We start from the raw sequence: 14,841 nt of genomic DNA on the forward strand, positions 1-14,841 counted from the left end.
CCAAATGGCTTCCAGTGGAATAGAGAGATAATGGACGGTCCAGAGGATGTCGCATCAAGAGAGAATTATCCAACGATACGGCCAACAGGCTGGGACGACGATGTTGATGATGTCCGAGTCCTCCTTCTTTGAGAAGATTTCGGCTTATATAGCCGAGAACAAAAGAAACACGGATCTCGAAGCCGAGTTATCAAACATGACAGTAAAATCGGTTTCAGAAAATAAGGAGATATCAAATTCAAGGTTACATGCGTCCTCTCAATCTTTGAAGATCCAGTTCGAATGGTAAACACCACAGAGGAAGAACTTACCCAAAAACTGGACGCAATTTACGACGAAGCGCCTCTGGGGTTCGAAAAAGACCCTATGGCCTCAAATATTAAAATGTTAGCCCAAGATCCACATGAAGAAGTAAATCTCGGGGAAGGAGATCGGAAGAGGATAACGTATGTTAGTGCAAAGCTGGAACCAACTCTAAAATCTAAAGTCATTACGTTGCTGAAAGAAAACAAAGATTGTTTTGCGTGGGATTACGACGAAATGCCTGGTTTGGGACGAGACTTGGTCGAACTAAAGTTGCCAATCAAAGAAGGGAAAAAGCCTATTAAGCAAACTCCAAGAAGGTTTGCACCCGAGATCCATTCGAAGATCATAGCAGAGGTAGAGAGACTCCTGCGCCGCAAATTCATCCAGACCACGAGGTATGTTGAATGGATTGCTAATATTGTGCCAGTTATTAAAAAGAATGGTTCTTTAAGGGTATGCATAGATTTTCGTGATCTAAACGCAGCAACACCTAAGGATGAATATCCTATGCCTGTGGCAGAAATGCTGGTAGATTCAGCCGCAGGTTTCGAGTATCTGAGTATGTTAGATGGATACTCTGGATATAACCAGATTTTCATTGCAGAAGAAGATGTATCTAAAACAGATTTTCGTTGTCCAGGGGCAATAGGTACATACGAATGGGTAGTAATGCCTTTCGGCCTAAAAAATGCTGGGGCAACATATCAGAGAGCAATGAATTCTATATTTCATGACTTTATAGAAACATTTATGCAGGTATACATAGATGATATTGTGGTAAAATCTGTATCAGATTCCAATCATCTAGATCATCTGAGCCAATCATTCGAGAGAATGCGAAAACATGGCTTGAAGATGAATCCCCTTAAATGTGCTTTCTTTGTGCAGGCGGGAGACTTCCTAGGTTTTTTGGTCCACAAGAAGGGGATAGAAATTAACCAGAATAAAACAAAGGCCATTATGGAAGCGAAGCCTCCTTCCACGAAGAAGCAACTGCAGTCCTTATTGGGGAAGATAAACTTTTTGAGAAGATTCATCTCCAATTTAAGTGGACGCACACAAGCCTTTTCACCTTTGCTTCGACTCAAGCAAGGCAAGTTTGAATGGCTAGCTGAACATCAAGAAGCTTTCGAAAAGATCAAGCAATACTTGATGCATCCTCCAATATTGGCTCCTCCGAATGGAAAGAAGCACATGCGCTTGTATATTTCAGCTTCAGATAAAACAATAGGTAGCATGTTAGCTCAGGAGGATGAAAATGGCATCGAAAGAGCCATCTATTACCTAAGTAGAGTACTCAATGATGCAGAGACTAGGTATAGTGCAATAGAAAAACTCTGCCTTTGTTTATATTTCTCATGTATTAAACTCAAGTATTATATAAAGCCAGTTTATGTTTCGTCCCATTGCGATGTTATTAAACATATGTTATCGAAGCCAATATTACATAGTCGAATTGGCAAATGGGCTTTGGCCCTAACTGAGTACTCTTTAACATTTCAACTCCTTAGGGCAATGAAGGGGCTCATTGTGGCAGATTTCATTGTTGATCATGCAGTAGTGGAAAATTCTCAGCAATACGTGGAACTGCCACCTTGGAAGTTATACTTTGACGGTTCAACTCACAAAGAAGGAACTGGCGTTGGAATATTGCTAATTTCTCCTGAAGGAATTCCAACAAAGCTCAAGTATAAAATCGAAGGCCCTCTATGTTCCAATAATGAAGCTGAGTACGAAGCATTGATAGCCGGACTTGAAGCTTTGTTAGAATTGGGGGAAGCCAGAGTCGAAATTAAAGGAGACTCCGAATTGGTGATTAAACAACTAACGAAAGAGTACAAGTGCATCAAAGAAAATTTGATCATGTACTTTGTCATAGCAAATAGGTTGCTTAGAAAATTCGAACATGTGAATCTGAACCATGTCCCAAGATTGCATAATCAGGAAGCAAACGATTTGGCACAACTAGCCTCAGGGTACAGGGTATCGAAAAGCAAATTCGAGGAATTGATCCAAGTAAGAGGCAGAGCAATGGCTACGAAACTTTCTCCAAGTGATCTGGAAAACTCACAAATAGGGTTTGCTAACAAAGAAGAATTCGAAGTTTTGAACATAGACTCGTTGGCAGACACAGACTGGAGAAGTCCAATTGTGAATTATTTGAAGGACCCTTCGTCAGACACGGATAGAAAGGTAAAATATCGAGCCTTATCATACTTTCTGATGGGAAATGAGTTGTTCAAAAAGACTCCTGAAGGAGTATTGCTAAAATGTTTGGGTGAAGCGGAAGCTTACTTAGCTCTCTCGAACGTGCATAGCGGAGCATGTGGTGCCCACCAAGCGGGGCACAAAATGAAATGCCTTCTATTTCGATACGGAATGTATTGGCCTTCCATGTTAAAAGACTGCATAGAATTTGCCAAAGGGTGTCAAGAATGTCAAGAACATGCAGGTATTCAACATGCTCCCGCAAATGAACTAAGTTCAATAATAAAGCCTTGGCCCTTTAGAGGATGGGCGTTGGACCTAATTGGAGAAATTCACCCCAAGTCATCTAGAGGTCAAAGGTATATTTTAGTGGGAATCGACTATTTTACAAAATGGGTCGAAGCTATACCACTCGCGAATGTTGATCAAGAAGCTGTGATCGAGTTCATTCAAAAACATATTATATACAGATTTGGGATCCCAGAAAGTATAACTACAGATCAAGGATCAGTGTTTACTGGGCGAAAAATGCAAGATTTCGCCAAAGAGATAGGCTTCAAGTTGTTTACTTCTACACCTTACTATGCTCAGGCAAATGGACAAGTCGAAGCAGCGGACAAAATAATAATTGGTCTCATAAAGAAGCATGTAGGAAAAAAACCTAAAAGTTGGCACAGAACTTTGGACCAAGCACTTTGGGCTTGTCGAACATCTCCGAAAGAAGCTACGAACACTACACCTTTTCAACTGACATTTGGACATGATGCGGTACTCCCAGTTGAAATATACTTGCAATCAGTCCGGATACAAAGACAAGCAGAAATTCCCCCTAACATGTACTGGGAACTGATGATGAATGAATTAGTTGACTTGGACGAAGACAGACTTCGAGCTTTGGAGATGATAAAGAGACAGAAAGAAAGGGTGTCCAGAGCATACAATAAAAAGGTGAAAGGTAAAACGTTTATTAATAATGACCTAGTTTGGAAAGTTATTTTACCTATAGATCGAAAGAACCAAGCTTTGGGGAAATGGTCCCCACACTGGGAAGGTCCCTTTCGAATCTTGAAAGTATTTTCAAATAATGCTTACGAGATAGAGGAATTAGCAGAAGATCGTAGGATCTTAAGAGTGAATGGGAAGTATCTAAAGAGATACAAACCAACCATGCATGAAGTAAAGATTGCAAAAACGTAGACATCTAAGTAATACTACGTAAGCCAAAATGGTTAGGTTTGCACCAAAATGGCTCCGTGACCAGAAAACATGTATAAATAAAAATACGGCAGAAGATCTTCATTAATTTTAAAAAGGAGGTACAAGCGACTTTGGTCCATATGGAGCAGCAAAGATTACAAAAAGCGAAGCAGTAAAAAAACCTAAAAAGGATCTACCCTTTAGTTGACCCTTTGTTCTAAGTCTTCCAAAGACAGCATATGAAGACCCTCTGCTTCGAACATGTTCATGCGCCCCAAATCTCGCATCCTTCGCACTACACCTCTCTTGAGGAACAAGTAGGATAAAAACCTCCCAAAAGGAAGGCAACTTACTGAACCCTCTCGAGAGGAAGTTAAAGCGACAGTTTCCACGAGTCGTTTGAAGATCAACAAAGGAAAGTTGATCTTCACCCCTCGCAAAGCACAGGAGATGAACTCTAAGTCCTCCACCATAATGTTGTTCTCATCACAGCTTCGTGGGTAAAAGTCACCCACTAGAAGTTGATGCCAAATCCTGATGACTTTGGCGCTATATGGATCATTCTCCATGAGACCCTTCAGTAAGACAGAAGTGGTCATGGTGAAACTGTTATCATCAAAGGTTGCTTCAGTGTTGCTGCAGCGCAACAAGTCAGAGATGGTGGAGGGCGTGATAGAAACTTCAGCCCCTCGAACTTCAGAAACTATAGTAGTTCTTCCTTCAGGATCAATGCGTAGGTACGCAAACATCCAGAAGTCAGCAAGCATCTTGGGATAAACATTCCCTTCTAAAATTGTTGGGTAAAATCCCATCCCCTGGTTGTGGAAAAGAGCACGAAGGCTGATGTAATGCCTGCTGAATTCTTCTGGGCAAGGTTTGAACTCTTTTTTAATAAGAGTTCTAATGTTAGCATAGGTTAGGTTGCTGTTGAGTGCCATGCTAAAGGTTGAAAAAGATTGTGGTTGAAAAGAGCACGAGAGGGAAGAAAAGAGTTCTGAAGTGAAGGTTTGGAAAAAGCGTGAAGAAAAGAATGGGACACTAACCCTTTATATAGTCAAAAGGAGCGATAAGGAAACGTTTCAGTTTTAATGATTGATTAGACTGCGTTTGGTGTTTCCAGAGAGAAGTTATGGTCACCGCCGTTTCCCGCCCTTGGAAGTTGGAACGTAATCATAAAACTGATGCACGCACGTCTTAAAGAGACGTTTGAGAGGAAATGATGTCAGCAAATAATGATGATTACGGCTAAGGGGAGGAGAAACGTCAAGTCTAGGGCTGCGAAGGGCAATCGAGCCACGTGAGGCATTCATTAAGGTTACTGTGGCGTAAAAAGAAATATATTGATAATATTTTGAAGTATTGCTAAACATTACCATTGGTCATCTCAGAGCAAAATGTGAACACATAAAAAGACGAGTTTTGCATACATATATTCTGAAAATGAGCGATTACAAAACAAAGGGATTTACGCCACAAAAAGTAATACAAAGTTCGAAGAAAATTAACTGAAATCCCTAGGAAGGCTATCTTTGATCTTCGAATACTGAGCCTCCCACGAAGACATACGAAGCTCAAGCAATGCTCGTTGCTTCTTTAACTCTTCGATCTCTGGCACCAATTTCTGCGCAGCTTCGAAGTGTTGGATACCTAGTCGCGCTACTTCAGCTATCTCTTGATCATTGGTTTGTCGAATGGTTGCTTGGCGAGATTCAGCTTCCTGTATCTTCTCTTCGAGTTTCTTAATCTCTTGCTTCCAAGATTGTATATTTTTCTCACACTTATCATATTCTTCTTGGTTCTTCAAACGTTCTAACCTAAGAGCGTCACCCTTGTTGGTTGCCTCAGTGGCAGCTTTCCATGAAGAACTATGAGAAGCCATTTTTGTAGCAAGCTGCTCATTAACATTGTTCTGTCGAAGAATGTTAGACTGAAGCTGGTCGATTAAAGAGCCCAGAAGTACAATCACATCTGAGACCTCTTTCGAAACCAGAAGTAAATCCACTTTCTTCAAGAGTTGCTTCAAGCCATGACATCTCGTGGAGTCCTTACTTAAGATTTCGACGAGGTTCGTTTCGAAGAAATTCTCCTTTATTTGATGAAGGAGGCCGGGGGTGTCCTCTTTGTCTCCAGACTTGGTATGAACAGTTGGAGAAGCTTCGGACGCAAGAGCTGAAGTACTATCAATGTTCATCATGGTTTTAAGAAAGCTGAGAGGATCAGTTTGCCTAAGTTGCTCCAATTCTGAAGGAGTAGGTATGGCTGGGGCAGGCAATGGAGTAGTTTCAGGAATAACTACAGTTTCGAAATTTGAATTTCCACAGAGGTCAGTTTCGATCAACTTGGAGGTTTCTTCCACGACACCTTGATCAGATACGGTGTCCTCACTCCCAGTCGATGGTACAGCTGCATTATCTTCGCCTGAGAATTGGTCCTCCTCACCCATGTTTGCGTCTTTGCGAGTAGGAGGAGAATCATCAGTCGAATGGCTTCCTTCAACAGAGGATACAGTATTGATAGTGGCAAGAGGAGGAGCGTCTTCGAGGACTGGTGAAAGTATATGAGAGGTGTGTTGAGGGACATCTGCAAAAATGAACAAATATGGTTAATTGTGGTGTAAGAGTTGCAAGAGAATTATTCGACATAAGCAAAAGACTTCTTTGCTCACCTTGAAGATTACCAAGGTCAATGGCAGCGTTGAAGGAGTTGAAATCAGAAGTAGTTGTTCCAATATCATCCTGCAATCATAAGGTGACGTTAACGTAATCATTCGAAATAAAATTTATAGAAATAATTATGTTGTAAAGCCTAGATACCTTAGCTGTATTAGTGGCTGGACTTGAATTGTGGCTTTCCATCACGAGAGCATTACTAGTGGCTTTTAAAGGCGATTCTTCAGAAGACACCTTATAACTCGAAGAAGTGATCTTCGAAGACCCAGGTCCTTTCCCTTTGCCCACAGGTGTGGTGACCTTTTGTATCTTTTTATGCCCTTGCCTGACACGAGGAGGAGACTTGTCTTCCTCATCCGAAGCAACGTCTGGAGTAGTAGTTGGAAGAACTTTTCGCTTCGAAGGCATTGGAGGCTTCGAACTCTGAAAAGTGAAAAGGAGAAAAATAAGCGCTATTCGTAAGACATGTAAGTTGGAATATGAAATGTGTGTGTACCGTGGGTTTCGCGTCAGTCGTAATAGAATCGCTCCCACTTGGCTTATTGCTCTTCGAGGCCTCAGAATCTTTCTGCGCAGGAGTTGCTTTAACCTTTCTCTTTCGAGCAACAGCTGTAACAAAGATTGGAATTATTATCTCGATAAGAGAAAGAAGAGTCAGTCTAAAGATTAACTAGACCCAAACCTTCGGTTGGAGTCAAGACACGAACGTGTTCAAGATCTATATGAAGATGCCCTTTGAAAGTATCCAGGGTATGCTTAGTCGGGACCACTCGTTCAGCGCGTTTTTTGGTACTCTCTTGAAGAATTTTGAAAGCATTCCCACACACGAACCAGTCTGGGAAAGGAGGACTTAAAGCCACACCAAAATCAGCACTTGGTAGTGGAGGGAATTTTGGAGGATTAAGTTTAAATGCCACTTCATAACGTAGTTCTGGTCGAATAGACGGGGGCAATTTCAACTTATCCAGTTTTGCAGAAAACTTTTCACGTAAAATAACAGCAGCTTCGCGAATGGTCCGACTAAGATCATCAGGCCTGTAAATAGTTTCAAAGAACTTTTGAAAAGCTTGGATTTCTTTAATGTGAGTTGAGGTGCCTTTGTGGAATTTATCCTGCACAGCAGTAAAAGCTTCAGTTAGTTCTCGAGTAAGGCCTTCGACATCATAGATTTGTGTGGTATAATAATCTGACCACCATTGTTGAAAATCTGGAGTGGAATAGAAAGCAGGAACGAAAGAGATAGGAGAAAGGGTGAAAACATCAGTATATCTGGCTATCTTCGTATCACATTCATCTTCAGTTAGATATAAAGTACGGAAGCACATGTGGTTCCTTTTGTCATACAGACACTTGGGCTTCACTTGGACCAACCCAAACTGTCTCGACACAAGATTTGGATGATAGCAAACGAGGATACATTGACCTTTAGAAGGTCGAAGGCGGTGATAGAATAACCTCGGGGTAAGAAAAGCTTCCCAAATAGCCAAAGACTCAGCTTGGTGATCAGGAGATGTTGCAGGAAACTCTAGAGTAAACCATTCAGGACCTACAGCTCTTCGTACAAATGGAGCCATTGAAGACCTGAACTGGTAACGTTTCGCAAACATCATTACATATGCTAAGAAATGTTCACGAAGTTTCCCAGTTTCTTCTTTCGGGGTTAACAAGGCCAATCTAGTCCCTTCGACAGCTCGATTTTTGATTTCTGGAACTTCTTCGTTGACGACGCCCCGGAATGGGAGGTGAGCTTCGAAGGTGGCATTAAGCCACAATTGTAATAACCAGAAGGGACCAGCAAAAAGAAGAGATCCTGTTGTGTAAGTCTTTACAAGGTCTACAGCTTCACCAAGGTTTTCGTAAAGAAATCCTAGAATCAATTGGCTCAGGTTCAATTTCTTGCCATCATGTAACTGATTAGCCATGCAAAGATATCTTTTCGCTACTTGTATGGACCTGGAGCAGAAAACACACCTCGAAAGCCATAATGCCAGGAAAGCAATATGTTCTACGTCAGAGACTACAGCATTTGCCTGATCATGATATTGCTGGATGAAAGCAGTATAAGTGACTGTCGCTTCGTTGAAATTGATAGTATCAACATCCAAGACATTAGGATCAAAGGTTTCGCCAGTCGGTCGAAGCCCTGTGATGGCAGCTACGTCGAAAAGGGTTGGAGTAATCATTCCACATGGAAGGTGAAAGGTATTGTGAGAAGAGTCCCAGAAATGGACTGACGCTACTAACATAGTTTGGTTATACTCTAAACCAGTCTTGGACAATTGAATTAGGTCATAAATCCATAACTCTTGCCAGAAAGAAGCCTTCTGTTTCTCCACTTTGGCTAACCAAGAATAGTACAGTTCGGGATCTTTTGCTAAAGGGATTGACCTAAAAACCTTCACAAAATTTGTTACATAATCTAACCTAATTTTCTCTAAGACTACGGGAGGCGCAGTCGAAGCCCCTTCTGCAGGGTTAGAATCCTCTAAGATTGGATTACCTTCATCGTCTATTTTAATCTTGCTAACCAGAGGCCTAGTCTTATAATACGCAGGAAAGAATTTATTTGGTGAACTATTTTCTCCTGGTAACGGGCCCATGAAAGCATAAGTTTTTCCAGAAAGTTCAAAAGGGATGATTACCTGAGAAGCGTAAATGGCGCGTTCCTCCGCAGTATTCGGATTTGGTATGTATTTTTGGTTCCCCATTTGCATAGGTTTCTGAAGCTTCAGAACTGGTTGGAGAGCATTTGAAGAAGACGCCATTGAAGGATGTTTGATTTGAGGAAGAAGTTTGAAGGCAACTAAGTACGGTCTTTTCTGAAAAGAGTTTGAAGGAATAGAACTGAAAGGGAAAAAGAGAGGAAAAGACTAAGTATTTAAAGGTTTGACGGAAACCCTTTTAAATCTTTTGGGTAAAGACTAAAGGACACGCGGTATTGATTTAATCCAACGGCGGTCGAATAGTCACCAGCTCTATTCCTAGGATATAGGAGTAATGATCATAAAGTAAGGTCAAGACGTGGGAATGTAACTGTTGAGAAGACGTTTTTGAAAGCGACAAGACGTTTTGGAAATAGAGTCATAATTGATTATGACGTCAATTATTAGTCTCGGGACTCTAAGAAAGCAAAATGAAATCCCATTATGGCAAGAAACGCCCATTTCTCTCGTTTGTCGAAACAGGCATTTATTGGGGGCAATTTGTTAGCTGGAGATTTCGTTTAAGAAGTTGATCTTCGAAGGTTTTAAGTTCGAAGAATGATGGTTACTGATGACCATCTTCGAAGATTTAAAAAATGGCTACTGATGGCCATGCTTCAAGAAGATGTCTAAGTTGAAACGAAGGAGAGAAGTATCGAAGCTAACACGGAAGATATCTTTGCCAAGACTTAGACATTTCGCGGAAAATTACATAAAGTACTGAAGCTTAATGTATTTCCGTAACATTTTCGAATATAACTATATGGCCACATGTCGAAAAGGACTTGAGCGGGAAGGTTTGAATTGCGAAACGGTTTCTATAAACTGCACATAGACAGATGGCATCCCCAGAGTTCTCGTGGATAACGTGGCATTAGATTATTGTATGACCGTTAGGGTCAAATTTAGTATAAATAGGAGTCTTAATGATAGGATTTCGTGTGTTCATTTTGTACAAATCACTCACATATTGCTCAAGTATCAAGTGTTAAGAGAAAGAGTTCGCTGAGAAATGTACGTATGACACCACCAATTTGAATACATGTGTATTTACTTTTATCAAATATCTTTTCGTTTTCTTTACTTTCCTTGTTTAAACTTTTACTTTCGAAGTCATTTAGTTTCATGCACATTACTTTCCTGCAATTTATATTCTTGCGACTTACATTCTTGCATGTTAATTTTCTTGCAATTTACATTCTCGCAATTTACATGTTTTCTTATTACGATTTATGCGTCGAAGTTACACTAACTCATATAACCAGCGTTATCTCGAATGATTAGTCATTTGAACATGAATTTCTCGAAATCAAAACAAACAGGTATGAACCAAATCACATCAATAAACCTTTCGTTTGACCATGTCCTAGGATCAATCTAGTCGATCCTGCGAGTAACCAAATCATATTTATTATAGTTTGGAGGACTAGCGGTTGTTTACCGGAAATCACCGTAAACAGATGTATAAGTTAGTGACTATTGGGTGTAAAAGGTATTAAAGTTAGGAAATTGTGTACATTAATTTGATGTATATGATATTTTATATAGATATTTTTAAAGAGTTTTTGGAGGCCTAAATTCCTCGAATATAAACATGTCGTTTATATTGACAACTATTAGAATATAATTCATTTTATCATCTAACAATCACTCTTCAATCATTTTCTCATATCAAGTATTCTTTTAAGGTAGGCTTATGCTTGTTCTTGAGAGTTTAAAACCCTTTTTTTATGTAGGTACGAAATCCTGTCCATGACGTCATTGACTTGACGTTACCAGGATATATCAAAGAAAATGCTTTTTTTATTGGGCTTAATATCTTTGGGTTTTATACATATATGAGTTGCGACAATAGTTATGGAGCAGATAGGAACAATTTCCCCCCAAACATAGTCTGATGTAGTGTGAGTGAGGCTTGCGATCTTGTGTCGGCTTTACCCACACCCTTTTGGCTTTTATGCCTTCGAGTTCCTTTGAGTGATATTCTATTTCATCCTCTATTAAGAAGTATATTCTGTCTATAATTTAATTGTTGTACTTTGGGTGTGCATTTTGAGGTAGATCTTTGTAGTTTAATTTTTATTTATTTCTCAGTCTTTAGTGTCGAGTCTTAAAGTACCAAAATCACGCATAAATTTAAAGATTTTTAAAGAATATAAAGATGAGGTTAAAAATGTCAATTAGTGGTGTATGATTAAAATTACACTTGGTATGATTAGAATAAAGTGAATCAAAATTCACGTGAATCGAATTTGACTTTTGTATTTCGAATCACAAGTTTGCTTTTGGGCAGAAAAATTCTTTTTGAATCTACATCAAAGTCACACAATTTGCATTTCGTTTTAGTATGTGTTACAAATTTAGATACGCGATTCACAACTTTCAAAAAGTTAACTATGAGAGGGTATACATTATCAGAATGCTATTTGAATTTATGGTACATTCAGATATAATAATCGATACAATATTATTAAAAATATTGTTTACTTATAATTAAAAATTGATAGGGAGAAATACTTAATATTCCCACATCGACTACTTTACTAAAATTGCTTTGAAAATCGGTTATAAAGCTTTAGTTTCATTAATATGGTGAGTAGTATTCACTTTTATATACTGAGTTACTGACGTTATCATAATTTAGAAAATAGTTAAAAAGTTTTTTTAATTTATTTTTAGTTTATTTGACAATCATTGTCTCGTATAAATTTAAAATTTAAAATGGGGACAACTTCTCTATCCATCACAAAAAGATGGGTAGTGTACATTCCACCAATCAGATGATACCATTTAATTTTTATGTATTTAATTATTTATCAGATAGAACAATTGTTTGATGTTTTCAAAGCATTTTACACTAAAAGTAACCTTACCCACCTTTTTGAGGTGGGTAAATAAGAATTCACTATTTAAAATTCATATTTATTTGCGGGTACTTTATTTTACACGAATTGGTAAAGCACCGCAAATCGGTAAGTGCAAACACATTCGTAATTCGGAATAACACCTATATCTCATTCATTAATGTATATCAATTACATAATTTGTTAAATTGATCTATCTTACCCAACACATAAATTAACTCATTGAAAACATTTCAAATCTAAATTGGATATAAATCAGCAACTACTCTTTGATTTGAATCGTACATCAATATTATGAGCATTCTAACACAAATTTACAACTTACTCTACAATCACTCAACCACACACACACAAAAAATCATCTGTCAAGAATATACACATCAAATGATCACAATAAACATAAAAATATTCAATTAATCACAACATATTCAAACTAACTTTCAAGCATACATAAATAACTTAAGCGCATGAACATTTTCACAGTCTAAACAACATAATCAAGTCTCAAGGTCTTCATGCAGGATGCTTGGAATCCAAGTAATGTATTTTTTTCAATAAAAAATGATCAATCAGAAAATTTAAGATAGAAATACCATATTCATCAGCAGATTAGACTAGAAACTGAACATTAAAAGCCTAAAAATCACATTGACTATATAAGGGTCCCTAGAGAAATTCAAAACAATATAACACAAGATCATATGAATCTAAAGCTACAAGTTAACATTCTTCACAATGACCAGCTTCAATCACAGTTCGAAATCATCCTGCTTAATAGGACACCCGATAGCCGCCCTGAAGTCTATTATGCACCAGAGATGGGCGGTTAACTAGCATGGATTGGAAAAGATTGTGCTTTGCCATGGTACGGTAAAGAAAGTGCGATACCATTTGATAGTGATAAAAGTTCATTAGCCTGGTATGTTGATAGACTCGGTTTCTGCGATAGCCTTCGCAGCAATACACATGGGTGCTGTGGATGCGACGATGAACACTATGGAAATTGTATCCCATCACTAGTTTGCGATATGGCTCGCAGCAAATTAACTTGAGGTGACTCTTTGGTAGTTCTGGCACGGCTAAAGAAGGTGATCCTGGCTCTGACAGCGATGAAGAAGGCGATGATGGCTGCGATGGAGGAGATGATGTAGTAGAGTCGCATGATGATTTTGGTGATGGTGGTGGTTGATCAATATCAGGGTCTGGTAGTGGTAGCTCCGATAGCCATAGCTGCAACATAGATTGAGATGGTTCCTGCCTGGAAGAGGGTGGTGGAAAAGAATCGGAGGAGGGTGATGTTCGTTGCTGCCGTGAAGCTTGCCTTCGCCGCCATAAAGATAGTTGTGGCGGCCGCGGTGAACGTATTGGTGCAATAGAATCGATTGTTGGTCCTTGTGGCGCCGGTGAAGATGGTTCTTTGGATGGAGCTGGTTTCTTTAATAAAGCTTCTCTTTGCAGCAATATAGGAGGTAGTGGTGGCCGGGGTGATGAAGATAGCGGTGGTGCATTGGAATGAGATGGCGGTGGTGGTTCATATGATGACTGTGGCGGTGGCGGATATGATGACTGTGGCGGTGGTTGCGATGATGACTGCGGTGGTGGCTGCGATGATGACTGTGGTGGTGCATTGGAATGAGATGGCGATGGTGGTGGTGGTGGTGATGATGAATGTGGTGGTGGTTGAGATGAGGATCTTTCTTTTTCTGAATTTGTTGTTTCTTTTACTTCCTGTTTCTTTGAATCGAGTGTTTCTCCTTTATCTTTTCTTCTCCAAACCCAATGTTCATTCTTTTTCTTCATGCCGGGGCGTGGTGGCGGCGGTGGCGGTGGGGTGCCGGAAGCTTGTTTTGGATCCATAACAAGTGACTTTCAATTACAGTGTATATAATTGTATGCTATGCTTCTAACTATAACGGTATTTCTATCTAATTAGTTAACCATTCTAACGGTTCGTTTAACTAACTCGTGGAAATTCCGTTATAACTGTCGCTTGTGAATTTTGGTAGTTGGTCGATTATTATTTTTATTTATTTAATTAAATATTGGACACTACTAATATTTTAAAATTCATAGAGTAAAATATACTATATTGCTCTAGTAGTTACAAAATTCACCATGGTTGTTTTCAAACATCAATGTATTAATCAATGTGTTAATTAGGAATGGTAAGCAACCCAAACCCGCATGGTTCACCCGCACCCAAATTCGAATTAACGGGTGAAAATTCGAGTTGACTGACAAACCCGCACCCTAAACCCATAATCAGACCTGCTTATATATATATATATATAAATATATATTGATTTCTCTTTCTATGTTGATTTAAAATAAATATTAAGGATCATAAAAAGAGAAACCAATCCAGTCCATTAAAATCAACAAATCAAAATTTAATGGTCGTGATTCATTGTTCTCATTTCTCATAATAACCAAGTGTTCTCACTTGAGTCGTCCCATATATATATATATATATATATATATATATATATATATATATATATATATATATATATATATATATATATATATATATATATATATATATATATATATATATATATTGTGAGATATTGGATCGAACTCTAGTATTGTCGAAGGGTAGCTTCTTGGTTCGTCAGTTCGACAGGGTTAAGCATGACGTCGAAGGTTGCTCACATGCTGGTGTCGAAGTGTGCATGCTGTAGTCGAAGATGGGTCGAGCATGCAAGTGTCGAAAATGCTAGGGTTGTTAGCATGTTAAATTAGGTTTTAGTGTTTAAACTCTAATTTGTTAAGTTAGCTTGTTTATTAAGTTGGCTTGTGTAATGGGCCTTGCTGAAAAAGCCCATTAGTTAGTATGTTAGGTTTTATTATAAATAGCATACTAGTCTCTCATCATTGCTAAGCTGCAAATCC

The 14,841-nt window shown here is 38.9% G+C and overlaps 1 protein-coding gene across 1 annotated transcript; it reads right to left on the reverse strand.

The window, feature by feature from the left end:
• Positions 1-5,212: 5,212 nt before the first annotated feature.
• LOC131643259 (uncharacterized) lies at positions 5,213-13,803 on the reverse strand. Its single transcript, XM_058913409.1, has 8 exons — positions 12,880-13,803; positions 7,804-7,966; positions 6,877-6,989; positions 6,525-6,803; positions 6,377-6,446; positions 6,008-6,291; positions 5,552-5,644; positions 5,213-5,461 (listed from the first exon to the last, which is right to left on the reverse strand). Exons 1-8 carry the CDS (start codon positions 13,801-13,803, stop codon positions 5,213-5,215), a joined length of 2,175 nt encoding a protein of 724 aa, XP_058769392.1.
• Positions 13,804-14,841: the final 1,038 nt, after the last annotated feature.

Source organism: Vicia villosa, unplaced genomic scaffold (assembly GCF_029867415.1).
Source record: "Vicia villosa cultivar HV-30 ecotype Madison, WI unplaced genomic scaffold, Vvil1.0 scaffold8, whole genome shotgun sequence".
Classification (NCBI taxonomy): Eukaryota; Viridiplantae; Streptophyta; class Magnoliopsida; order Fabales; family Fabaceae; genus Vicia; species Vicia villosa.

Excerpts from the sequence above, each read along its gene's own strand:
- LOC131643259 (XM_058913409.1), bottom strand. The coding sequence starts at position 13,803 with ATGGATCCAAAACAAGCTTCCGGCACCCCACCGCCACCGCCGCCACCA. Across the intron at positions 6,292-6,376 it reads TGACCTTGGTAATCTTCAAG|ATGTCCCTCAACACACCTCT; the intron begins GTGAGCAAAGAA and ends TCATTTTTGCAG. Across the intron at positions 5,645-6,007 it reads GAAATTCAAATTTCGAAACT|CTTCAGTCTAACATTCTTCG; the intron begins GTAGTTATTCCT and ends TTAATCGACCAG.